Genomic DNA, 22893 nt, shown 5'->3' on the forward strand with positions numbered 1-22893 from the left:
ATCATAGGCTTCTGGAACAATAGAGTATAATGTATCAGAGGATGGTTAAATGTGTTAATCAATCATCTAGCATAAGATAATTCTAGTGACACTAAGATTGCTGGTGTTGACCAATAATGCACTCTAGAGGATATAGTTTCGTTAAGATATAAGAAATTTGTGATAATTCACAAGTTATTCAAAACGAAAGCTTAGCACTGCTCACACTGGAAATGTGTACCACAAGATTTTGGTGTCCCTAAGAGTCTCAAACTGGAAATTGATAACAGGTCTTGCACATGTCATTCTATGCAATATTACAAGCATTGTTGTTTCACATAGAATAACCCCATCAGTCTGTTGGGCTGTCTTCAAGCTCCTATCGAAAAAACAGAAAAGAAGATAGCAGATACCAAGGTAATGGCAATACTACTACCATCAAGGCGGACCCGGCACATGAATCCATTGGAAGTGGGGGTCACATTTGCGGATCCACCAGATGAGAAGTTAGCTGCACGTTACATAAATGGACAAAATTTCAACTTATGGGTTTGCTTAAATGTTTATTACACTATAAAATTTGTGCTAGAGGACAAACCTTTTGTAGCATTCATGAAGATAGCATAGTCTGGTGAGCTAGGAGATAATTTCAGAAGCTCTGCCGAACATGTATGTAAGGTGAGTTGTCACGACAATATTGTTGTAAATTATTCAGTTGATGGGGGAGAAGAATACGTTAGAAAAGTAGTGAGCGGAGCGACAAACTAGTTTTGACAAAATTTGTTTGACCTTATGATGCCTAGCGTTAGTGCTTTAGCAAAATACATATAACAGTAACTTGAATATCAAAATCGTGTCACTTCTAGATGTTTAGTTAGTATGATCATGTTCATGCAAAAGCATGCATGGTATATTAATTCACAAATAAATTGCAAACTATATTTACTATGCATACCACAAATCGTGTTATGTTACCAAAAAAAAAAGGAAAAAGTGACAACCAGCATGGGGAAATCATGAATTTTGATGATGACAATATAATAAATGGTACTTGTCATAATTTGTAATTTTAGCTTTCTTTGATGTTGTTCAACCAGACATAGGACCAAATATTCAAATTAAAATTGATATTTGGTCTCTTGTTGGACCAGACCGTAACTTTAAGTCGTTGCCTTTTTGCATTCAAACTTTCATCTTGTTATGCATAATTAACTATTCTTTTGAATGTAAAATGCACTCGAATATGCATAGATCTGCATCGTTACTGTATGCATTTTCTATTATGCATACATGGAGGGTAAGGGACTAGAAGTTATACTTGTGGTCAAGGGGGGTTAAATTTTAGTCTGCTCAAGGAATTGACCTCCTGGTCATAAATGTCTTATGACACTGTTGTGAGTGAATCAAATGGCCTAGCAAAGAAGTATGACAGGTAAAAGAAATTACAAGTTGTACTTTAAGGGGAGCTAAAAATAATAATCTTTGGAAAAAGAATGGATTATAGTAAAGTTGTCCTTCAAATCTTCAAATGTCATATGACACATGATGAAATCTTTATAGTATAGTATGGTCAAACAATTGATTAGCAGTAAAATTCACCTTCAAAATATTCCTGTAACTGGAATTTATTTAAAATTTGAAGCTAATATTTGTTTAGTTTGTTTGGAAGTCCATAAATGTCTTATGACATGTTTATGTTGGAAGTTTTATAGTCAATGGGAGTTAAAAAGATGCTGTTGGGCAAACATTTATTAGGAATAACATTCACCTTCAAAACTTTCCTTGCATGCTATTTATTCAAGTTGTTTGACCACCATAAGATTCCAAGGTAAAAGACAGACAAAAATATCTGAGCCAACTAGTCTAAACATGTATCTGTGTGAGCATAAAAGTTAATATAATGACCTGTAAGATGTGGCCAAAACCATCCAAAGCTCTTTTACCTTTTTAACTTTTTTTTTTTTTTTGTGGGGGGATGAGAAATTGAGAACCCTATCTAAAATTGTATTAAACTTCCTTTCCTCATGTAGTTGTGATCAAAAACTTGATCTACAAAACATACCTTTCAAAGTCTGAAAATAATAGTATTGAATATAAGATCTTACACATGAATTAAGATAATGAATGATACAGCAGTCCCAACCGAAGTCCTGATACTACATATAATAGCTTAGTGCAAGTGAAGCAATAAATCCTCTAAGCCCGTAAAGGCATAACCGTGCAAATATCATCTGCCAGTTGAGTAGCCAAATCCTAATCTATTGCCAGTTTTAGTTAGTGTTAGTGCATCTGCAGACATATCCATATACATAAGCAACATGCATGGAAGAAAAATGTCTCACATATGCTGAATCAGCTCAAGTGTTAGCAACTAAAGTTAGTCACTTACTTGGGCAGTTACTGACGCTGGTGTTGGCAAGCTTGCAAGCATCTGGGAGCTGGAGGAGCCTGTCGAACTGCAGCCCAAGACTCTTGATGGTAGATGATCCACCATGGGTCTGCTGTATGATGTAGCAGAGGCAGACAGCATCAGCGTTTCTGATGTCCGTCACTGCACTGCAGCATGAGCTCGATGGTGCACTGGCCTTGGCAGTGGCATAGTCCATACATGAGGTCACCTTGGTGAACTCCTGTGAGCACTTCTGCTGGATGGAGGAGTCCTCACAGGTACTCAACCCTATTGCAGAGAACAGGAGGATGAAAGATAGGACAAAGGAGACAGTGGAACCAGCCATGGTCAGTGAGCTTTTGCTGTAACCGGAGAATGAGCTCAATGTTATCAGTTGCCAAGGAGCTGGTTACATATAGATCAATAGGTTTGTGATGAGAGAGGGAGGTAAATGTTTTGTGCATTGAATAGCAGTAATGGATCTGAGGCTGGCCTTGTGTTGTGGAGCTCTGATGAGGTTGTGAGTGTTTAATGTCGAGTAGTTGTGGCAGGTTTTGTAGGCACATGCAATGGAGATAGGAGATCACTAAAACTTATTTGTTTTGTACTTGTAACCAATAAATATTGTTAAATGCTCCGAACAAACATTGAAGATTGCTGAACAAAGGAGACCACATGAGGCATCAATTTTGGATTTTATCCCTTCTGATGCTAATGGGTTTTGTGTGGTTTTGGATAGGAATGAAAATGGATGTGATATTGGAACAAAGTGAATGAAATGTGGGATGGATTTTTCTTGATTAATGGATCATATTTGAATCATATGGTGAACTTGTAGAAACCAATCACTGATACAATGCCTACTAGAACTTAACTTGATACAATGAATCTACTGTAAACCCAGTTTTGATATGGGTAAGGGAATCATGGAAGAGAAGAGAAAGAGAAGAGTAGAGAAGGGGGATGTGAGACTTGGGACTTGCATCCATCTTTATTGATCTGACACTGCCCACACTGACTCTTAACATGTTGGGCGTCTCAGACATCATCATTTACTCCCTTGGATACGACAGGTGTAATGGAGTGTTGCTGCTGCTCCTCACCGGTGAAGGCATCGACTGGGTCACCCCTGCAAAGGTTCAGGGCTGAGGTGGTCTCCCGGGAGACCTCCACGCTGCTACGGTCATCGGGTCTGTGGAAGTCGATGTCACCCCTGACGGTCTCAAGGTCCTCTCGTTAACCTGAAGCAGGAAGCATTCATTGAAGGCAGACCGAGGAGGATGGCTTCGACGCAGGCTCGAGCGGGTCGGGTTGGGTTGTCGACGTCAGTTCGGTTGGTACAAACATCAAGTTTGAAGATCTCCCATTGATTGCAAGGTTTGTCCTTTTACATTTGCTCCTCCGTCTACTGCTGCATGCATCTAACTCGCGGTTTGTAGTTTCTATGTCACAGATGCTTCGGACTCGTGCCATGTACGTGGATAATAAGCATCAAGGTATTGGAGAAGACTCAAAGCGAGGATTCGAGGGTGATTTGAAGGAGTTATGCAGGCAAAGAGAACTTCGAGTAGGGAGAAGCAACGGGGATTGCAATGACTTGGAAAGCAACAGTGCAGCAGAAGCGGATAGGATCGAGGGAGGGACGTCTGGAAGTGAAGCTGGAGACGACAAAGCTTCTGGCTGCGTGAAACGTGCCATCTGACCGCGTCCGGCATGGATTGTTCCCACCTAGGAGTCTTGGACCTACTCCCCACCCACCTCCCTACAGAGAGGAAAAGAGCGCGCCTCTTTTGGCTTCGGTCGATGTGGTAGAGGTATCGAAATCACTCCTTTTCGGTTGATTTTGCTAATCTTTGGGGAAAGTTCTAATCGTGGGCAGCAAGAGAAAGAAGCGGAAGAGGGGAAGGAGAAGGTGGAGCAGGGGGAGCCAAGTGAGGATGGAGGTGGCAATGGAGACGTAAAGGGGGGGAGGAAAGAAGGCATCCGATAAGCCCCCGGAGAAGGTGGTGATGAAGGTCTACAGGCGCTGCGAGGTGCGCTCGAGGAAGGTGTTTGGATTGGAAGGTGAGGAGGAGGTCATTTCTGTTCGTTTATTGTGTTTCTGCATGCTTTTTGGATGGTGTGTTACATTTGAATTAGCCCCTTCTTAATGGTCTGATCTTTGATCACACATAACATGTGTTTTGGTATTGATGTTACTCCGGCAATGCACCACCAAAACACCTCATCTTAGCTAGCTGAATCAAAACAATAGCAGATGGCTCAACAAGAAGAAAGACATAACAATGCTGATGATACACACAACTTCAATGTCCTAATAATGAATTTTATGAACTTCATTTGCAGAACAAATTCAAAACAAATGATTCTCAACTGTGTAGTGAATGATTGGTGTAATGAAAACACAGTGCTGCTGTTATACGTGAAACTAAAGATGTTTTAATGGAGTTTAGATGCAGTCCTTGCGTTGCCATTCTGCTCTTGCTCGGACTATCTCTGCTTTGTCCTCTTGCAGGCGAAGCAGGTGTGTGCTTCCCAATACTGCTTTGCATGAACTTATACTCGTAGGGTATTCCTCGGTTTCACCTGTTGTCATGCTTGTGAGGGACTCAAGCAAATTAGACTGTCGGCATTCCCTGCGGTACTCAAGTGTCATGCTGGTGAGATGATAGTCCTCTAGCACATTCATCGGCACGCTCTGCAACAGGTAGCAAACAGTTGCATTCAAGTTACTAATCATCCAGTGTGAAATGTATAAGTTTAAGTACCTGGCATGTTCTCATTTTCTTGATATATTTGAACAGGGTTGGTTGAAGTTGTCGACATGCTGGTCAATTATGAGGATCTAGCATTGTACTGGGGATATGCGTGTGAGGTAATTTTGCATTTGGGTTTAGTTTCTTTTCCTCGACTTAATTGGAAAAAAAACAAATAGCTTCAAGTTTGGTTCATTTCTTCTTCAAGAGAACTCCAATATGCGCAGAACAAGTTCTTAAGTTTGTAAGGTTAGATCACTTTTGTAAATTTTAATGACCGATCCGATAGGTAATTATTTACTTGTAGAGCTCACATTGAGTGAAATTTTGAAATGTTAAAAAAGTCATTTGTTATTCTCATTCAGGTAAGAAGTTAATTACCTCCAAAATCCATCCAATGTACTTTACGTTGTTTACATGCTGATTGACATCCATGTCGCTCCACCTTGGCTAAATCACACGAAATAAATGTGTTAACTCTGCTGATCACTTCTATGTGCATTTTGCTGATCTAATTCAATGTAACTAGATTTTCGACGGTGTTACTTGTCGAAAAACACTACTTATGTTGATCGTCTCTAATAGTACCCAACAAGAGTATGTGCACTTACTTCTAAGCCTGATCTGATGTTCTCTGCAGTGTCTTTGGTCAATTTGTTGATATTTTCATTGTCGCAACTACCATAAAGAAATACTCTCCTGTCCAAGTAGAAGGGTTTTACCTCTTCCCTCACCTGTTCGGGTGTCTTAGACAACCTCCTTGTTTCTCTATTCATCATTACCCAGTTGCTGCATTTGTGGATAAGAAAAAGTTGAGGGGACGGTATTTTGCTGATACGAGCAATTGTAGATCTACCTTGTAGCTCTTGTTATTATCTGTTGGGTGCTATAATCTCGGATTATCCAGTCTCTGCGCATACCGTTCTTCCCAGATGCTGCAACCCAAGTATCAATCTCGACCACATCTCCCCTGAAACCATTTATTTCATTGGTCGTTAGAACACATTTATCTTAGAATCCCAGTCCATAGTACTAACATTGTGATAAAATAGAGAAATAGCACTAAAGATATTCATGCCTTGTTATGTTCATCTACAGAGCTAACCATTTTGTATATGCTTTGTTTTCATGGTACATTATGCATTTCTAGTTGATTCTTCTTGGCTCTAATATTAGCATTTGGTTGAAAGCACGTAAATATAAAGTTTAGAAGGAAGACAATATTTGCTATTGATGTGGAGTGCAAATTCAAATGTAAATTTGTCGCATAAGCAGGTGAATGCTTTCTTGGAAATAAGACTATGAACCGGGAGCTGCAGATATAAATATATCTTAAGGCAAGGATAGGTCTAACATACCATCTGCTGTACTTGTCAACTTGAATGTTGATTCGAGTAACAACCCATATAAGCTTCCTGAGGCTCATCTCATGTGTTGCGCCAAACCCGTCGCTGGCTAGGCCAGAGCTCATGACATGGTTGAGAGCTGTCTCCTGCACTTGTTAGTCACCAGCACAAGAAGATTAAACACACACTATGAAGTGTTGAACACAACACTAATAGCAGAAACTTGTATGATATGCTTGTGAAAGTAGACTTTCACTACATAATTCGATAGCACATAATGAGATGAACATGTTAGGAGCTAAGGGCTTCAAATCATTCACCTTCTCTTCATCAAAACATTGTGCTCATGAACTTTCAGATGTGTCTTATGAAGTTAATTATCATCTGCTAATGGTGTCCAAGGACATACAACTTTTTGACATGCAATTCATTGAATTCTTTGTGATTGGTTATGTTTGACACAAGTTTTTAGTGCAAGAAATATTAGGATGTGAAACTTGTAGCATGATGAAGACAGCTGATTTAGTGGGTTTGATTACAGAATGTGTATAGAAGGATGAAAACATTCCATAGCCGTAAGACAGAAATATAATCCTCAGTATTCTATGCTTTGTTTCTTAGACTGTAATGTTATGTTTGAACTCTGCAAACTTTTTATGTGCAGAGAGAAAAGAAGATGATGGTATGCAAACAAAAAGTAGAAGTGGAGCACCTGCAGGAGATTCATGAGGGTCTCCATGGTTGCAGTTTTGTCAGGGCCAATCTCATAAGATCTGATCACAAAGGTCTGCCTGTAAACAAATCTGTCCTCCACGAACCTCCCGAGCTTGAAGGCATTCACTGACACCATCCCACCTCCATCACCTGCCCCAAACACTGCAGTGCCCGTACCCATGGATGAAGGAGCCTCACTCCCATGCACCACCCCATTCACCTTCCTGCCATTCACTCTATCCACACTCACTTGCTTCCTACCTCCGCCACTGACCTCCGCGCACAATCCCTTTACCTTCCCCTTCCTTCGCCAGCCGACGACAGCAGTCGCAGTCGCAGACGAAGCTTCTGCCTTCTTCACCGGCCATGGCCTACGTAGGTGCAAGCTGCTGCCTCTACCGGAGGTCGCCGACATCGGCATTGCCATCGATGGAGTTATTGTCTTACCGGAGTATCCATGCTGCAGGGGTATGGGAGAGGAAAGACGATGAGTCAGTGCAACAACTCGAAGACCTTAAGAACAGAAAGAATACAAGAAAAGCTTAGCTTGTTTGATGAGAGAAATAGAAGGGATGGGGAATGCAGCTCAACCACCTCAATGGATGGAGGAGAGGAAGAGGAGCACGCCATTACAGGAGATCTCTCATCTACTGGTTATGCATTGGTGGTTTGCCTTAGTATTAGGGAGTGAAAGGAGGAGGGTTGGCTGGTAGTAGCAGCTCACCTGCCTTCACCACCCAAACATTCAACCCAAATCTTCCTTGCTCGTATTAGATCCTCCAAACACTTGCCCACAGTGGTCACGTGATCACTACCATCATCTCTTCCCCACAAACATAATATTTATCTCAATGTTGCTTGCAAAATCCTTTATATATATATATATATATATATATATATATATATATATATATATATATATATATATATATATATATATATATATATATATATATATATATATATATATATATATATATATATATATATATATATATATATATATATATATATATATATATATATATATATATATATATATATATATATATATATATATATATATATATATATATATATATATATATATATATATATATAGCTTCAATAACAGTTGGTTTGCATCAGCTGTCCATTATATCATACTAATCATCTTCAATAATAATTATATGATAATTTACCTCAACCAAAAAAAAAAAGATTTTTATTAGGCTAATCTGTCTCTGCTGTTCACATAAACCATAAAAATTAGGAATTTTAATGAAAGACAATAATCGAGTATATAGATAGACATATGTGCCTCTAAATTTTAATTAAAAAAACCTCTAGAGAAAATTATTATGATGTAAAAGAAATTAATATTGACACAAACCATGAATTTATAAAGACCAAGCAATCTTAGATTTAAATTGATTGCGATCTACTTTTGAAGAAAAGAAGACAGCATATAGAAAAAAGGATTCAGCAGGAATGCCTGGAGATTGATGAAATCCCAATCATCATCCACTGGATTTTCCTCATCCTCTCGCGTGCACGAATCTTGATGCCCGTGATTCTGCTCCCCCCAAGCAAAGCATGGTAGAGGAAGGCGGATCACATTCGAATTGCACACAGACAAAGCATGGTTGAGGAGTTGCATGTGAGCTGGGAATGAGACGTCAACGACTGCTGCCCTATCCATGTCTCGACTGTGGGAAGCAAACGGCGGCAACAAGTCGGAGCACAGCAGAAGAGCCATGGCACGCTTCATCATCTTTGATTGAATTGTCAGCTCCTACGATGAAGAGAAAGCCAACACCGTAGAGACATGCCAACCTTTAAGTCAGAGCTGCAAGGCCTGCAAAGTTGACATGCTGATGAAGAAGATTACAATATGCTTCCTTCAATTGCTCTCTCTCTCTCTCTCTCTCTCTCTCACTCTCTCTCTATTTCTTCCTCAAAATGATATGATTTTAGTTGGACTGATACATAAAATTTCAAATGCAAATAATATGGATTATGAATTTAAGACGATATTAGAACGAAACATTTATATTCAGATATTATTAACATGACAATTGATCATCAAATTGTGTCATAGAGTTGGCTCGAGTCGATTCGTTTTTCCAAGATTATTATGTCTTATGAATGAGATCTCCAAAGGAGTTGATCACTTATATAGAACAATTTGTTCTACGTAAGTCTCTCAATCTATAAACCTAATGCCAAGAGTGCCTTCGAGAAGACCACTTCATACTTAAGCTAGCAAAAATGTCTAGAATGAGAGCCAAAAGAAAGCTTTAGTTTAGATAGAATGGTGTGAAGAATAAATTTGAAACAAAACATATTTCAAAGAATATTCTTTCCTCAAGCTTATATTAAGCCGATTGTCTCTACATGTTAAATTATAATCGAATTGAGTTATTGACTATATCAAATATATTAGTTATATTATCGATCAATTCAAAGGATTAACATCAAGCTACCATCCACAAGTTTATGAAGACAATGACATTGATAACAAGTTAAAAAGGAATAATACTAAGTTAAAGGAATCCACATCTTTAATGTGGATGGCCTTTTTCTATATCCAAACTCAAAAGAAAAATCATGATCCAAGTCCACATCTAACAAAGGTCACCTTCCTCACGAGTGGATGAGAGAGTATTTTGTGTCATTTTCTTGAATTGGCTTCTGACAATAACTGAGAGCCATGGAGTCATGTAAACAAGAAAAAGGAAGCACCCATTCATTGATGCACCACCTGCTGCAACACAAAACTGTAGCCTAAATCCACCACCCTCCACCAACTCTAGTGGAGTCTCCAAAGGCTCGCATGTAATGGCCAGGAAAAAAGCAACCACAGCAGCTCAGCAGGCCGAGAACTGTCAGAAACCTTCCAACAACAGTGCCACTTGAGGCAGGAGCAACAACGCTGAACTATTGCAACATTTCTGTCATGTTGGTTGTTGGCTTCAGTTCCCCCTTTCCCCCTGTCAGTTCCAATTCTGCTCTCTCTCTCTCTCTCTCTGTGTGCTCTCATTTCACACACAGTGTCAGTCAGCATATAAGTAAGTGGAAGAATGGCCCTGTCAATGGGGACCAACTTATCCTAGCAGCCACTTGTGTAGTGCCATGAGGTCACTCGAGCGCAATCTTTGAAATGGAGTCCCTTGCAAGTGATGCAGCTGGAATGCTGAAAGCAATCATAACCCACAATTGGTGAACGGAGGTAACCATGGGAGCAGCAATGATGAGATGGGAATCCAATCCATATAGTGTAGGGAAGGTGATTTGACAATGGTCTCTTCTCAGGGGCAGTCACAGGGTAGCCTTGACAGCTCCCGCAAGACCCAGCATGGCAAGGAACATAGACCTGCACAGGAGGGGGAAACTTTGCAAGGAAAAAAAACCATAAAGACCGAAGCAGAAGTAAAACCTTTCTTTCACTTGCCAGCATCAACGAAGACCAATGATATCTTGGTCTTTCTTTTACCACACCTGCTCTCTTCTCCATTTTCACCACCCCTTGCATCATGTAGAACATTTGGGGAAGTAGGTATCTTGGTTTTCACCTGCCATCTTCTTCTTTATGCTGTTGACCCAACGCTCTTTCTCTCTCTCTCTCTCTCTCTCTTCTCTCTCCTTTCTTCAGTTCCAAAAGCTATTTCAAGTTTCAACCGCAGACTGATTCGCCAGTCAGTGGCAGAATCCTTCTGAGGTCTCATGGGAGCATAGTTCCTCACTTGTTACCTCTCCTCTCTCTCCTCCATCTCACCATTCAAGGCCCCAAAATTCCACCTTTCCTTCTTCTCCCACCTCCCTTTCATGGATCCCAAGGGCTCCTCCAAGCTTCACCAGGAGGGCCTTCCGCAGTCGGACAAAAGAGAACCCATCACCTCCTCATCGGCCGCAGCAGCAGCAGCAGCAGAAAGCAGAGACCTTTTGCTTTCCGCAGCGGCTAAGGATGAGCAAAGGAGGCAGCTTGCACCCAAGAGGAGCTCCAACAAGGACAGGCACACCAAGGTCGACGGCAGGGGAAGGAGGATAAGGATGCCTGCCCTTTGTGCCGCCAGGATCTTTCAGCTCACCCGAGAATTGGGCCACAAGTCCGATGGGGAGACCATCCAGTGGCTCCTCCATCAAGCGGAGCCCTCCATCATCGCCGCCACCGGCACGGGCACCATCCCCGCGTCAGCTCTCGCTGCCGCCGCCGCCGCCGCATCCATGTCCCTCCCGGGCGCCACCGCCCCCGCCGGCCTCCACCAGAAGCTCGACGAGTTGGGACAGGAGGCGGGAGCCGCCGCCAGGCCTGGCTGGGCCGTGACGGGGGCCGCTAACCTCGGATGCTCCCATCCTGGCCTGTGGCCGCCCCTGGTGGGTGGGTTCAACTCCGGATTCTTGCATGCCACCGCCGCCGTTCCCTCGAGCTCGAATCTTTCGGCCGGAGGCGGAGACTCGGTGAGCAGCTTCATGCAGAGGATCGGCTTGCATGGGTTCGAATTGACCGGCGGGAATCCGGGAGCGGTGAGCTTTGCGTCGATGTTGAGCGGGCATGGCCAGCAGCTGCCAGGGCTGGAGCTCGGCCTCTCGCAGGAGGGGCATATCGGGGCGTTGAATCCTCAGGCCTTGGGCCAATTCTATCTGCAGATGGGTCAGGGAAGGGGAGGAGTTGGTGCTGGTGGAAGTGGGCAGTTCCATCTTCTTCATCATCATCAGCATCATCATCAGCAGCAGCAACCGGCTGGATCTGCAGAGAACGATTCAGAGGGATCAGAACAGTAGAAGGCAGAGATCCATGAGAAGAAATTAGCAGTGTTGTGCCAAAGAGAGCAGCAAGAAAGAGACAGCCACAGGATTCAGCCACTGATGGCATCTACCTGCTCTTCTTTCTCTGCAACTATCAGCAATCACAGCATTCAGGTACTTGTCCTCTTCAATAAATTCTACTGCCAATCCTTGATGGTTGTGCATCCCATGGTGTGTTACATCATCTGGAACATGCAGGTGGATATCACTGGATCTGAATCAGTTGGAAGGAGCTCAGCAAATTTTAAGTAATTAGAGGTGTGTAAATAGTTGTTTTGGGCCTATTCAACATTTTTTTTGCTGTCAGGCACTGATGGAGTTGTGATTGGCTTGATTTGTGACAAATAAATATGGGTCTCCCCATATAGTTGTGCATGCTATTGGTTCCTTCAGATATATGTCTTACACTACTTGCAGCATTCCTATGTTGGTCTTCATATGCATGATGATGATATTGTAATATGTACAAGCATATCTATCACTGTTAACACAGATTTGTTGTTAACAGTGATAGATATGCTTGTACATCATGGGAAGAGTAGACACCTCAATTTGATCCTAAAACACCAATGGAATCCCAGTGTTACTTGGAGTATGCACTGTGATTCTATTTGTAGTCTACCTGAGCACAGAATCCATTATTCTCCCCTTTCTTTTTTCTATTTTCTAGAAAGGAAATGCTTAGGTTAAAATTTACATCTTTGAAGTACTCATCATTCTCAATGAATTTACAATTACATACCTTCTATTCTCTTTCATTCTTCTCGGTAGGAGTTATCCCCTCTGGACTGGATTATGTTGCCTGAGAAGAAACATGACATGATACTATTTAGTCCAGAAAACAACATATCAGAGCAACAAAGCTTTCTTAATCAGCATAATTAAAACTGTGACTTTTAGCTATTGTACCAGAGCAATGGACTGGACTTCATGTGCTATGCATCCATCATTCAATCAGGTCTGCTGGGATGAGAACATGTATGTTGATTACACTACCTTGTTGTCACTACCAAATTTATCATATGAGGAAATCAAAGCAGCTAAGGTAGGAATTGTCATGATGGATGAGCATTTATGATGGAGTGGTCAGAAGCACCTTTTAGTGTTACCTTTCATCCCTGATGTAAGAAAGAAATATATGCTTTTTCACATCATGCTAAGAAATGTAGAAAGATGTTCAAGTCTCTTGCCAATTTAGTGTCTTGGGATCATTATGTGAAGTTTTGATCCTCCCCACATATATTAGATCTATTGTTCCCTCTGAATAGCAGACAACTTGTAAATAATATTTGACTTGAGAAATGAAAATTACTTGAAGTTGAATCATGATTTCTCTAGGCAGATAAGTTGAGAACTGAAATCTCTCCAGTTGCATTGCATCATCATCCAAGCCATTCCTATGATGTCAATTATATTGATTAAACCATAATAAAAGAGGAATCATGAGATGAGAAATTTGTGATCAAGATGGAGGGTCTGCACCTGGAAGAAGAGTTCATAGCTTGGCTGAACACCAGTTAAACCACTTCTTTTCACACAACAAAACACCTGAATGTCAAAAAAGTACTGTTTTGCACCACATGACTAAAACTTGCTTCATCCAAAAATTGAAATTGGCATGTTAGCATGCTTGAACATAAAGGCATCACTGTGGAGTGACACCATGATCTTTGATCTGTGTCCATAATTTGGCACTACAGTGATAATATTCTATTAAAGCTGTTCCTAGTTCTTTAATTCATACATTTCCCAAGCATCATCATCAATACCAACATCATAAAAAAAAAATTTCACTGATATAGGGGAATTACTGCAACAAATTCTGTATATTTCTCCCAAAACATGAAAAATGAAACTGCGATGCATGATCGGCGGGTCATCTTTCTTGGTCTAATAAAAAAGGGTTGGGCTTACATTAGTTTTCAATGGATAGGTGCCACAGGCGAAGATTAGCACACTCCACATCAGCACTCAGAAATGAAACACAGAAATCACTGAAACCTATACAAGAAATTACCTCAAATGTGAATTATAGGATCAATTTTACAAATGCCTCGTCGATATTTTTTCTATGGTCACAGCATGTACAAAAATATCAAATGCATAACAAACAGTGGAATCACCAAGGTAGGTGTAGAGTGCCATAGCCCTCATGAGCTAGCAAAAACTCAATACCAGAGCCTCTTTTGGAGTAGACGTGACTCGAAGAATAGCCTGAGCACTCAAAGGTGTCAGCTTCGCGTGGCAAAAAGCCTCCCAGGAATCAGCATCCACCAACTCAAGAGAATCTTCATTTGGAGAGACATGAGAATTAACATATATGGTTTGCAGTTGCATGGCAAGTGCCCGAGCAGCCTCCCTTGATTCAGGAAGTTGGTCGCTGAGTTGAGATGCTGCGATTTGGATAAGCTTATCAATTCCATATGCTCTAATTCCCTCCATGCCCTGTAAAGAACAAATTTTCTCCATCAAACATTAATGCTATGCAAATTCAAAGTCACGTAAGAATAGGTTAATGCAATAGCATATGCATACCAATCATGACAAGGTTTCTGTACCACATGATCAAGGTTGCTATCATGTGCTTGCTACATGATTGAGAACACTGAAATAAGTTATCACCTATGTAGTTTGACTCATAAAAGTACCTTCTTTCAAACCCATCTTCTAATATCAGTCAACTGCATAGTTCAATGTAGAGCCACATCAACCTTGTTGCTGTCTCATATCACAGGCTTCCAGCAGAAACTAACAAATAACAGACTTTTTTCTCCTGGTTATTATCCTTAATTTTGTTATAGCTGTATGCCCTTTACTGGTTCATATAATAGGCTTCTAGCAAATTTTCTTTTTTTCTCATGGTTATTTTCCTCAAATCTGCAAAAGCTACAAATCAAACCGACCTTTTCTTAGTTAAGGAACGCTGTAATGAGAAACGTGCAACACATAACTGATAATAAAGCCCACACGAAGATCCCAAGAACAAATCTTTTGAAGAACATTCAATCATAGGCTAAAGTTTGCTCTTCTCATGGTCTATAGACACAACACAACTCAAAATTCCTTCATGGGGTGTTGACAAAAGTCATCACTGCAATATAATCTTTGTGGGATACAGATCACTTAGTTATTAAGCTTGTTAAATAACCAGAAGAGACAAATTAGTTTATAAAATAACTACTTCATGGGTTGTTTCTTTTCTAAATGAGATAAATTTGACATTCCATAAGACTTAATTCAGTTTATCTAAGACTTCTCACATCCAGTTAGAATCTAGAGGACCAGAATCAACTTATTGTCTTTGAATTAATAATTCAAACAAAAAGCTAAATCTGATTAAAATTTACTTGGTGTCTTGAAGGTAACGTTCTTCTAGAGAGAAATTTCAACAATATATTCACACCCAAACTTACAAAATCTAAAATATAAATTAAATATCCCACAGCTGGTAGTTGGACCAATCAGCAACTGTGATTCTGGAAGGGTAGAAAAGTTCTTACAAGTCGAGGTACACTCCTGCTAAAACACATAGATGCTTTTGCTCGTATTCGAGGATTTCTGTTTGTAAGATGAGGCAGCAACTTTGGCAACAATAGCATAGGAGAGATCCAAGTTGTCATTGCTATTAGAGCTGCCTCAGCAGCTTCACATACAAAGCGCTTGTCTTGAGAGGATTTCAGTAGCAACTGGACAAGCTGAAGAATGATGTAGAGATGTTTTAGAGTATTTAATACATGGAATCAGCAGAAGATAAAATAACGGAGAAGACTAGAAACGGAACATACCAGGGGATCTAATGAGTCAATAACCATATCATTGTAAGCCTTGAATATGTCAGCAGATGCCATGATTGCAGTTTTGCAGACAGCACTCCTGGGACTTCTCAGTGACTTCACAATAAGTGGTATCACAGCTCGTCTATAATAAAATTTTTTGGAAAAAGCAATGGGTAGGAAGATGATAAATGTCAGCTGACCAATGATTAATCTCTTATTTAGAACAAAAAATGACTTCAGTCTATGATGATCTTTACATTGGATAAGATTAGTAAACTTACATGATTTCAAGCAGCCTTTCCTTGTAATATATTGACAATTGGCGCACATTATTGAGTGCTTCACATACAGAAACCCAGTCTTTTGAGTCCAACCTAGCTAACAGTGTCTTCATAAAACAAAACAATGCCAGGAAGTTTAGTTTACATGTACTTCAGTATACCCATGTCGAATATGTTGGTATACTAGAAAATAATAAATAAACAAGAAACTGTGAGGACCGGAATGTACATTAAAACTTGCATCCACATCTGGTAGATCTGCCAGATTTTCAGACTCGATGTACTCAACTTCTGTATTTCCTGTCTCTAGTCCGTTGCTTCCTGCATCACCGATATTTATAGGAGCAGAGAAAGGGGAAGAACTTTTTTTCTGCAATTCAGGACCATTGTCATTGATATTTTCAATGTACGACTTGGTTAAACTTCCTTTGCCCAATGCAGTATTCTTATCGAATCCAGTTGCTGGATGTACATTGAGATCTCCGAGGGCTTTTCCTGACATTTTCAGCTTATCAATCTGAATGAAGAAAATCTGTTAAGAATCAGATGCTACAAAATCAAGACTACATCCACTGCATTGCATGGAAGTAATGTGGCATACATGTGAAATAACTAGATTATATCTCACAATCAGTATAGGCTGTTCGAGCCCAGGTAAATTCTAAGCTGTAAACATCCAAAAATATCACTTAAAAAATCAGTTGCCACTAAAAGTGAACTAATTGCACATGAGCAATTCACAAATGTGACAGCAAAATAAACAAAGAAAAGTACAGGTAGTTCTTTTCTACTTTTTGGTACAAATGAAAAGGGACGGCGAGACTTAAGTCTATGCAAATTCTTATAAGAGTGTCTCTGGTTTTTTAGCATAGACACAGGTTCTCCACAAATTCCTTACAATCTTTTAAAATCTTAAGAGAGGGTACCCCTTCTCGCTCTATTCCACATGGATATTGGGTTCAGCCATCATTGAGTCTGCAGTGAGGTAGTGTTGATTATACTCTTCGCATGATGCCTATGGAAGATGATAGTGACTTCCATCATTTGTAAGCAGATATGCAGGAGGTTTGGAAAAAAAAATTAATATTTTCCCCCTAGATCTTTGCCAGTCACACTGCTTAATATAGTATTTTAATGACAGATTCTGCATGTGCACCTTTGTAAATTGAAAGCATCATTAGAAAGGAAATCAGATGAAATGCCCGAATCCAAGTCGCACAGGTCTCTGTCTCACATCTAGGCCTAATGTTTTATGTTTGCCCAGAATCATTTAGTACAGTAATTCGGTTAGGGATAACCCCATTAAGAGGAAATAACTATTGCTTTCTGTGGAATTCTGTCATTCAGTACTAGTAGTGATTAAAAAATAGATATAACACTATAAATCTAGAACAACACCGACTAACAAAGTATCAGCAGTTGATCACATGTATACCAGTATCGATCGCAAAAGTGTCCAGAAAACACTTGGGAGATGCAGACACATCTTCCACTACCGACATTCTAACTCGGAAACAGTGAGATCTCAAAATTTCAGAAGAAAGACTTCGTCTTTCTTTTGAGATCTGAACTACCTCTCCTAACCAATGACTCCAAATGGCGCAAGATCACAACGATTTCTCACTGTAGGGACCTTCACCAGACTCTGACATACAGAGGAAAGATGAAGCACCAACAACCGTTCTCCCTAGTAGCTCTTGCGCCCACCCCAACAACAGAGATCCACGCAAGATTCAATGGTAAAATCAAAAAGAAATCAAGAACACAAAATCGAAAGAAAAACCTACAACAAGAAGAACGGATCACGAAGAGATCTTGTATTTCGAGAGAGGAGGAACAGGCAAATGGGATCAGGGACCAATTCAAGAAGACCTTTCAAGAACAAATACAGACCAAATCCAAGTCTTTCCACCGCTTTAGGGTTGCAAAACCACACAAGATTCCACTGAAGCAGAGGACAGTGAGAGAAGAAGAAGAAGAAGATTACCGGGCGAGGGGGCGAAGACGGCAGGCAGAGCGGAGGAGCGAGCGGCGTCGTTGGGTGGTATGTTTGGGGAGTATTTAAAGCTTCGCGAGACCCAATAAATATTGCTCCTACCCATTTTTCCTTTGCCCTTCTCGCTTACCCGCCACGCGACGGCAACGACCATTCTGCGGGTCCCACATGGATCCGATATTATGGCCAATCATAGGGCGAACGGGTGTTTGGGTAAATGTTGAGGAGGAAGCGATCCGCGAATTAAAGGAGGCCAACTATTTCTGCCATATAAAATGCGGAACGTTTTAATGAGGGCCCCATCGACGACTGGACCACCTCGCGTTGCTGTCTCGGCGAGTGACGGAGACATACCTCTCCTTTCGCTACCCGCTCGACCACCTGCACAGTTATTGGATAAAATTGTGGAGCCCGATGTAATCCACGTAGAGGCCCTCGACGTGGCCGTGGGATGAACGGGTGCCGGTAGGATTAGCATTATTGGAGAGAGAGCGACGACCGACACACCTAAGGCGGCCCCCGGCGTGGCCCACGGTTGTCTCCAATCCATAAGCAGGTTGGTGAACCGGGTGAGACGTAGACTCGAACGCTCGCTGGACGCCTGCGACCGCCGCATGGGAATGCGACGCTCCCTCTCCTTCATCGCTTCTTCCCTTCTCCGTCGCTGCTTCTTCTTCCTCCTCTGCGTCACTGTGAGGAGACTCAACACCGAACATGTGCTGTCTCTGAGTTGCACTAATACGATGCACTAACCACCATCGACTGTTTGATGGTCATATCTGTATCACGCGAATTCTCGTGGATGCAGTTTGGACGACCAAATGACTTCAAACTTCACTTGGGTTATTGACTAAACTAAAAACACTATAATCGATCGTATCCAAAAATACTATAATACATTCTTAATTAATTTATATTCTCATAAACATCAATTATAGAGTTATTTTGTCATATTTCAAAATAAAGGATAGAAAGTTCTTATTTTTATTACATAACATCTTTGAAAAATCTTATATTATTCATTAGAAAGAACGATAATAAAAAATTGTGAAAGTCTTGACATATTTCAAAATAAACAATGATAAAAATTATTTTTTTCACTTTGGCTTAAATTTATGTCTAATTTTTTTTATAAAAAAATCCTTATAATGTTTGTGATCATTTATTACGAACGAATGACAATAAAAATAATAAAATATTATCATGAAGCTACAATAATAAAAAATATCATAACTCGATTCAAAAATATTGGGTTTAATCCAAACTATATTTTAATAGGAAACTATCTTTTTTTTTTGTTCTTAGGGTATTTTCATAGCTCTCTTTGGAAAATATTGAAATGATGGGCGTAAACGCAAAGCATAAGATTTATCCCGATAAATCATCGAAAAAAATATTTTATCATTACTACATTTACGATGTTGAAATTTTTATAAAGTGATCATGAAATAAAAAAATAAACAGGGAGAAAAAGAGAATATAAGCTATGGTAATGGTGGAGGGTTGCACCTCTACTTGAAGCTTGTGTAGAGGCACCCATAAATAAGCAAGGAAAAGAAAAATGTTTAGAGGCATCGATGGATCTTAATGAAAATCCATTAAGCTACTTTGATTCGATGCGACGGATTAGCACTCGTAATTATTATGGTGGATTTCATAAGCTAATATCATTGACAAAGGACGAAAATATAATCGTGTGGTGGGTATATACGCTAAGGATGAATTGAGATCGATTTGGAGTGTGAAAGCTAGTGGATAAAGAAGGTTTGGTTACCAATCTAATCCACTCCAAAAAGGCGAAGTCACAATGGCTATTTTGAGCCAATAATGAGAAGAAGTATATGACTTGCTACCAACCATTAAGTTGTTAGCTTGTCATATTCATGTGCATCAAACATGCCGATCATGATACTTCAACACTCTACTCTTCTTGGAGGGGAATGATTACATTTTTATGTTTGATGTTCTTCACTTATTGGTTGTGACATCAATGATATGCGCAAGTCTAAGGACCCCTTGCGAGGACAAGTTTCCTAACAACTTTTATTGTTTAGCTCAAATCTCCATTGTATTTTAAAGAATATCATAAAAATTTTTAGACAAATTTTTGGAAAAAAAATATTTTTTAGGTTTTTCGAAATATACCTCTTTTATATTCTCGAAAAGATATTCTATCTCTGAAATGTCTTAGCATCGATCCATATAATATAATGAGCGATTAAGTTCTTTGGTTATAATATTTTTTTAATAGACTTATAATATTTTAATAGAAGTGTGAAAAAACACTATGATTGATATAGAAATCACCCTATTTAGTTCCTCTTTGTTACTAAGATAATAAAAATACTTGTTTGAAATCTTATGTTTGTAAATGAGTTAGTTTCTATTACCTTTTTAGCTTATTTGTCTATGTTAGAATATTTTTTAGTAGATTTACAATAGTTTTGTGTCAAAAAATTATAAACCTATTGAAAAAACTATAACTAATAGTATATATGTAATTTTGTGTGTGTATATATATATATATATATATGTTTTGAACAAAGAGCTAAGAAATACAAAATATATATGATTCACCTTAGTTTAAAGTGTGCTTTAAGATTTGTGTAAATGTGATGAGATTTAATCAATCGCATGGACTAGTGTTGGATTTGTGAAATTGGTTGAGCCACTTTTGATGATTCAGAGTCCAAACCTATTCCGAGGTCTATTTCGAACTTAATCTTAACGCCTCTATAAGGAGCTCATTAGGTAATTTATGCCCATCCTAGGAAAATGGATTAAAATGAGCCCTTAATCTCGTACTCCACCTATTGATTTTGTTTAAGTTTTTGACTAGGTTTCTAAATGCTTTCCCATATAGGTTTTTCACTCTAGTTGGTTACATGTTGCCAAGCTTGAGTTCTCACTCCGAACACTTGTTACCAAGAAGTTAATAACATGACCTAATCTAATGAGATAAGTGATTACTAACCAAAATACTTAAGTTAAAATTGATAGTAATACTATTATCATATATTTATAAGTCAATCTTAGTCTTGTTTACTTTCAATATGAGACTAGTTTAAGTGTTATAAACAATCCCACTTAAGTCTAATGGTGGCTCTATGTCAAGTCCTCTAACTTTATCGACGGATAACTCTTTCCTACTCAAGTCCCTCACCATACTTCGATACTAGATCGGCTCTGATACTAATTATCACGACCTGACCTGATGGGATAACAAAGATATCAACTTCGTTTCGTCCAAATTACTGATCAAAATGCTTAAGATGAAATTAATATGTACTCTCGTTAAACTCTTATAAGTTAATCTTAATATTTTTACAATGTTACGTAAAGTGTTTGAGAAGAAACTAAGAGAACGTTCATGAGCTCAGTTACATCTCATAATTATTATTATGTTTTTTATTTATTTTTTTAACTCCATAAATCTTAAAATTAGTATATAACATGAATCAAACCCTAATTTGGTGCATATGAGATATAAGAATAGATCAATGATGATTCTACGTAGTAGCATTCCTTTCAACTTCATTTAGTTAATAATAATATACCTATCAAATCCTTATAAATTAATGCTAATATTAGCTCACTTTCAATAAGAAGTTAACTAGAGTATTACAATCTCGACCATCATTAATTTTTTATTTTGAGACCATTATTATCTTTATTATTTATTATTTATATATTTCTTTACTATTATTATGGAAAGATATCATTGACATCTTAGTCGGCCTGATATGATTTTGACTCTATGTATGTATGGTTGTTTGAGGTGTCTCCGAGGTAAAAATGTTAAACTCCCAATATGCCATCTATACAAAGATCGAGGTCATGAGAGGTTTCTCGATCCGAACCCTCTTATGCCCAAGTTAATAACCCAAGGAAGGTGAGTAGTAAAAAATGATCTCCTTAGTAACTTTGCTAAAAGTGAGTATTTATACTTGGTTGAAGGTGAAATATTTTGTGGGCAGGCAACCCTTTGTCATCCTTAATAGCAATAAAGAAGGAGGCAGCCCACAATTATCTGCTTTGGACTCATGTCCATGTGGGCAGACAAAGAGGAGGCAAATTTTGTCTATGTGGCCGACACAACTATCACACATGCGGACATGTATCGAATGATCATAGTCTTAATATTCGCCCCTATCATTTGTCCCCCTTAAGGCATACTTCAAGAGTTCTCGTAAAAGAGACCTAAAGTGTCTCGTATGGGTTATCCAACATATTAGGCTTATTCTTCTTTAATTGATTCTCCGATTGCATGTATCGAGCGGATGTTGATGAGAGTCAGAGACACTCGATCTCTAGGCATAAAGAGAATATATTTATTATTCTCGACAAGCAACTGACTAGGCACCATCTCATGCATATCTATGGTTTAGGCTGGCAGCATCTCGATTTGCAGTCAACCACCCTTCACGGCCCGGGTTGATGCTAATCTGGTAAGCACGTTGCTTGTGTTCTCTTCACGGAGAACTTGCAACACCTTAAGTTGACAAAGTACTTTGCCATGGTTATATCTCGAACTTCGTAGTTTCCTTTCACTTGGTTCACGATCAATTACGAGTTGTCGAACATTATTAGATCCTAAGCACTTGGGTGAGTCGAATCCCTGAGAGAAGTGCCACGTACTTGGCTTCATTGTAGAAATTTTGAACCTAAACTGAAGAGCTTGCTCGTACACTTGTCTGTTCAAGCCTTTCAAGACAAGTTTGGTGTCGCCTCCTTCTGAAGTGGTGAAGTCATGCATGAACAATGTCCATATAGGTGAGGTTTGCTTGTCGGCCTCGGATAAATGAGGAGCTAGTTCTTTCTCTTTTCATTAATGGGCTTTTCATTACGTGAGGGTCTCTTAAGAGTAC

At 39.4% G+C, this 22893-nt stretch overlaps 4 protein-coding genes and 2 long non-coding RNA genes across 8 annotated transcripts; 2 read left to right on the forward strand and 4 right to left on the reverse strand.

The window, feature by feature from the left end:
• Window positions 1-215: 215 nt before the first annotated feature.
• LOC103992995 (non-specific lipid transfer protein GPI-anchored 1-like) lies at window positions 216-2816 on the reverse strand. The gene is made up of 3 exons (XM_009412927.3): window positions 2369-2816; window positions 578-637; window positions 216-490 (listed from the first exon to the last, which is right to left on the reverse strand). The coding sequence occupies exons 1-3, from the start codon at window positions 2712-2714 to the stop codon at window positions 351-353; spliced, it is 546 nt and encodes a 181-aa protein (XP_009411202.3). The 5' UTR covers window positions 2715-2816; the 3' UTR covers window positions 216-350.
• Window positions 2817-3927: 1111 nt separating this feature from the next.
• LOC135617797 (uncharacterized) lies at window positions 3928-7271 on the forward strand. The gene is made up of 4 exons (XR_010488847.1): window positions 3928-4432; window positions 4884-5075; window positions 5173-5243; window positions 7135-7271. It is a non-coding gene; the product is annotated as an uncharacterized LOC135617797 (long non-coding RNA).
• On the reverse strand, window positions 4684-8004 carry LOC135617796 (palmitoyl-acyl carrier protein thioesterase, chloroplastic-like). Of its 2 annotated transcripts, none has more exons than XM_065118420.1 (6): window positions 7183-8004; window positions 6483-6616; window positions 5981-6094; window positions 5736-5913; window positions 5506-5574; window positions 4684-5066 (listed from the first exon to the last, which is right to left on the reverse strand). In XM_065118420.1, the coding sequence occupies exons 1-6, from the start codon at window positions 7609-7611 to the stop codon at window positions 4818-4820; spliced, it is 1173 nt and encodes a 390-aa protein (XP_064974492.1). In that variant the 5' UTR covers window positions 7612-8004; the 3' UTR covers window positions 4684-4817. The 2 variants fall into 2 exon arrangements, with proteins under 2 accessions (XP_064974492.1, XP_064974493.1); XM_065118421.1 differs by having other exon boundaries at window positions 5859-5913; window positions 7183-7776.
• Window positions 8005-9659: 1655 nt separating this feature from the next.
• LOC135617800 (uncharacterized) lies at window positions 9660-12183 on the reverse strand. Its single transcript, XR_010488848.1, has 2 exons — window positions 12044-12183; window positions 9660-11913 (listed from the first exon to the last, which is right to left on the reverse strand). It is a non-coding gene; the product is annotated as an uncharacterized LOC135617800 (long non-coding RNA).
• Window positions 10992-12364, forward strand: LOC135617799 (transcription factor TCP20-like). Its single transcript, XM_065118423.1, has 2 exons — window positions 10992-12086; window positions 12171-12364. The coding sequence occupies exon 1, from the start codon at window positions 10992-10994 to the stop codon at window positions 11946-11948; it is 957 nt and encodes a 318-aa protein (XP_064974495.1). The 3' UTR covers window positions 11949-12086; window positions 12171-12364.
• A 1599-nt stretch (window positions 12365-13963) lies between these two features.
• On the reverse strand, window positions 13964-18098 carry LOC103992595 (uncharacterized). Of its 2 annotated transcripts, none has more exons than XM_065118422.1 (6): window positions 18017-18098; window positions 16259-16546; window positions 16030-16136; window positions 15758-15890; window positions 15473-15667; window positions 13964-14417 (listed from the first exon to the last, which is right to left on the reverse strand). In XM_065118422.1, exons 2-6 carry the CDS (start codon window positions 16529-16531, stop codon window positions 14130-14132), a joined length of 996 nt encoding a protein of 331 aa, XP_064974494.1. In that variant the 5' UTR covers window positions 16532-16546; window positions 18017-18098; the 3' UTR covers window positions 13964-14129. The 2 variants fall into 2 exon arrangements, with proteins under 2 accessions (XP_064974494.1, XP_018684859.2); XM_018829314.2 differs by having other exon boundaries at window positions 16259-16561; window positions 18017-18097.
• Window positions 18099-22893: the final 4795 nt, after the last annotated feature.

Source organism: Musa acuminata, chromosome BXJ2-7 (genome assembly GCF_036884655.1).
Source record: "Musa acuminata AAA Group cultivar baxijiao chromosome BXJ2-7, Cavendish_Baxijiao_AAA, whole genome shotgun sequence".
In the NCBI taxonomy this organism is placed as follows: Eukaryota; Viridiplantae; Streptophyta; class Magnoliopsida; order Zingiberales; family Musaceae; genus Musa; species Musa acuminata.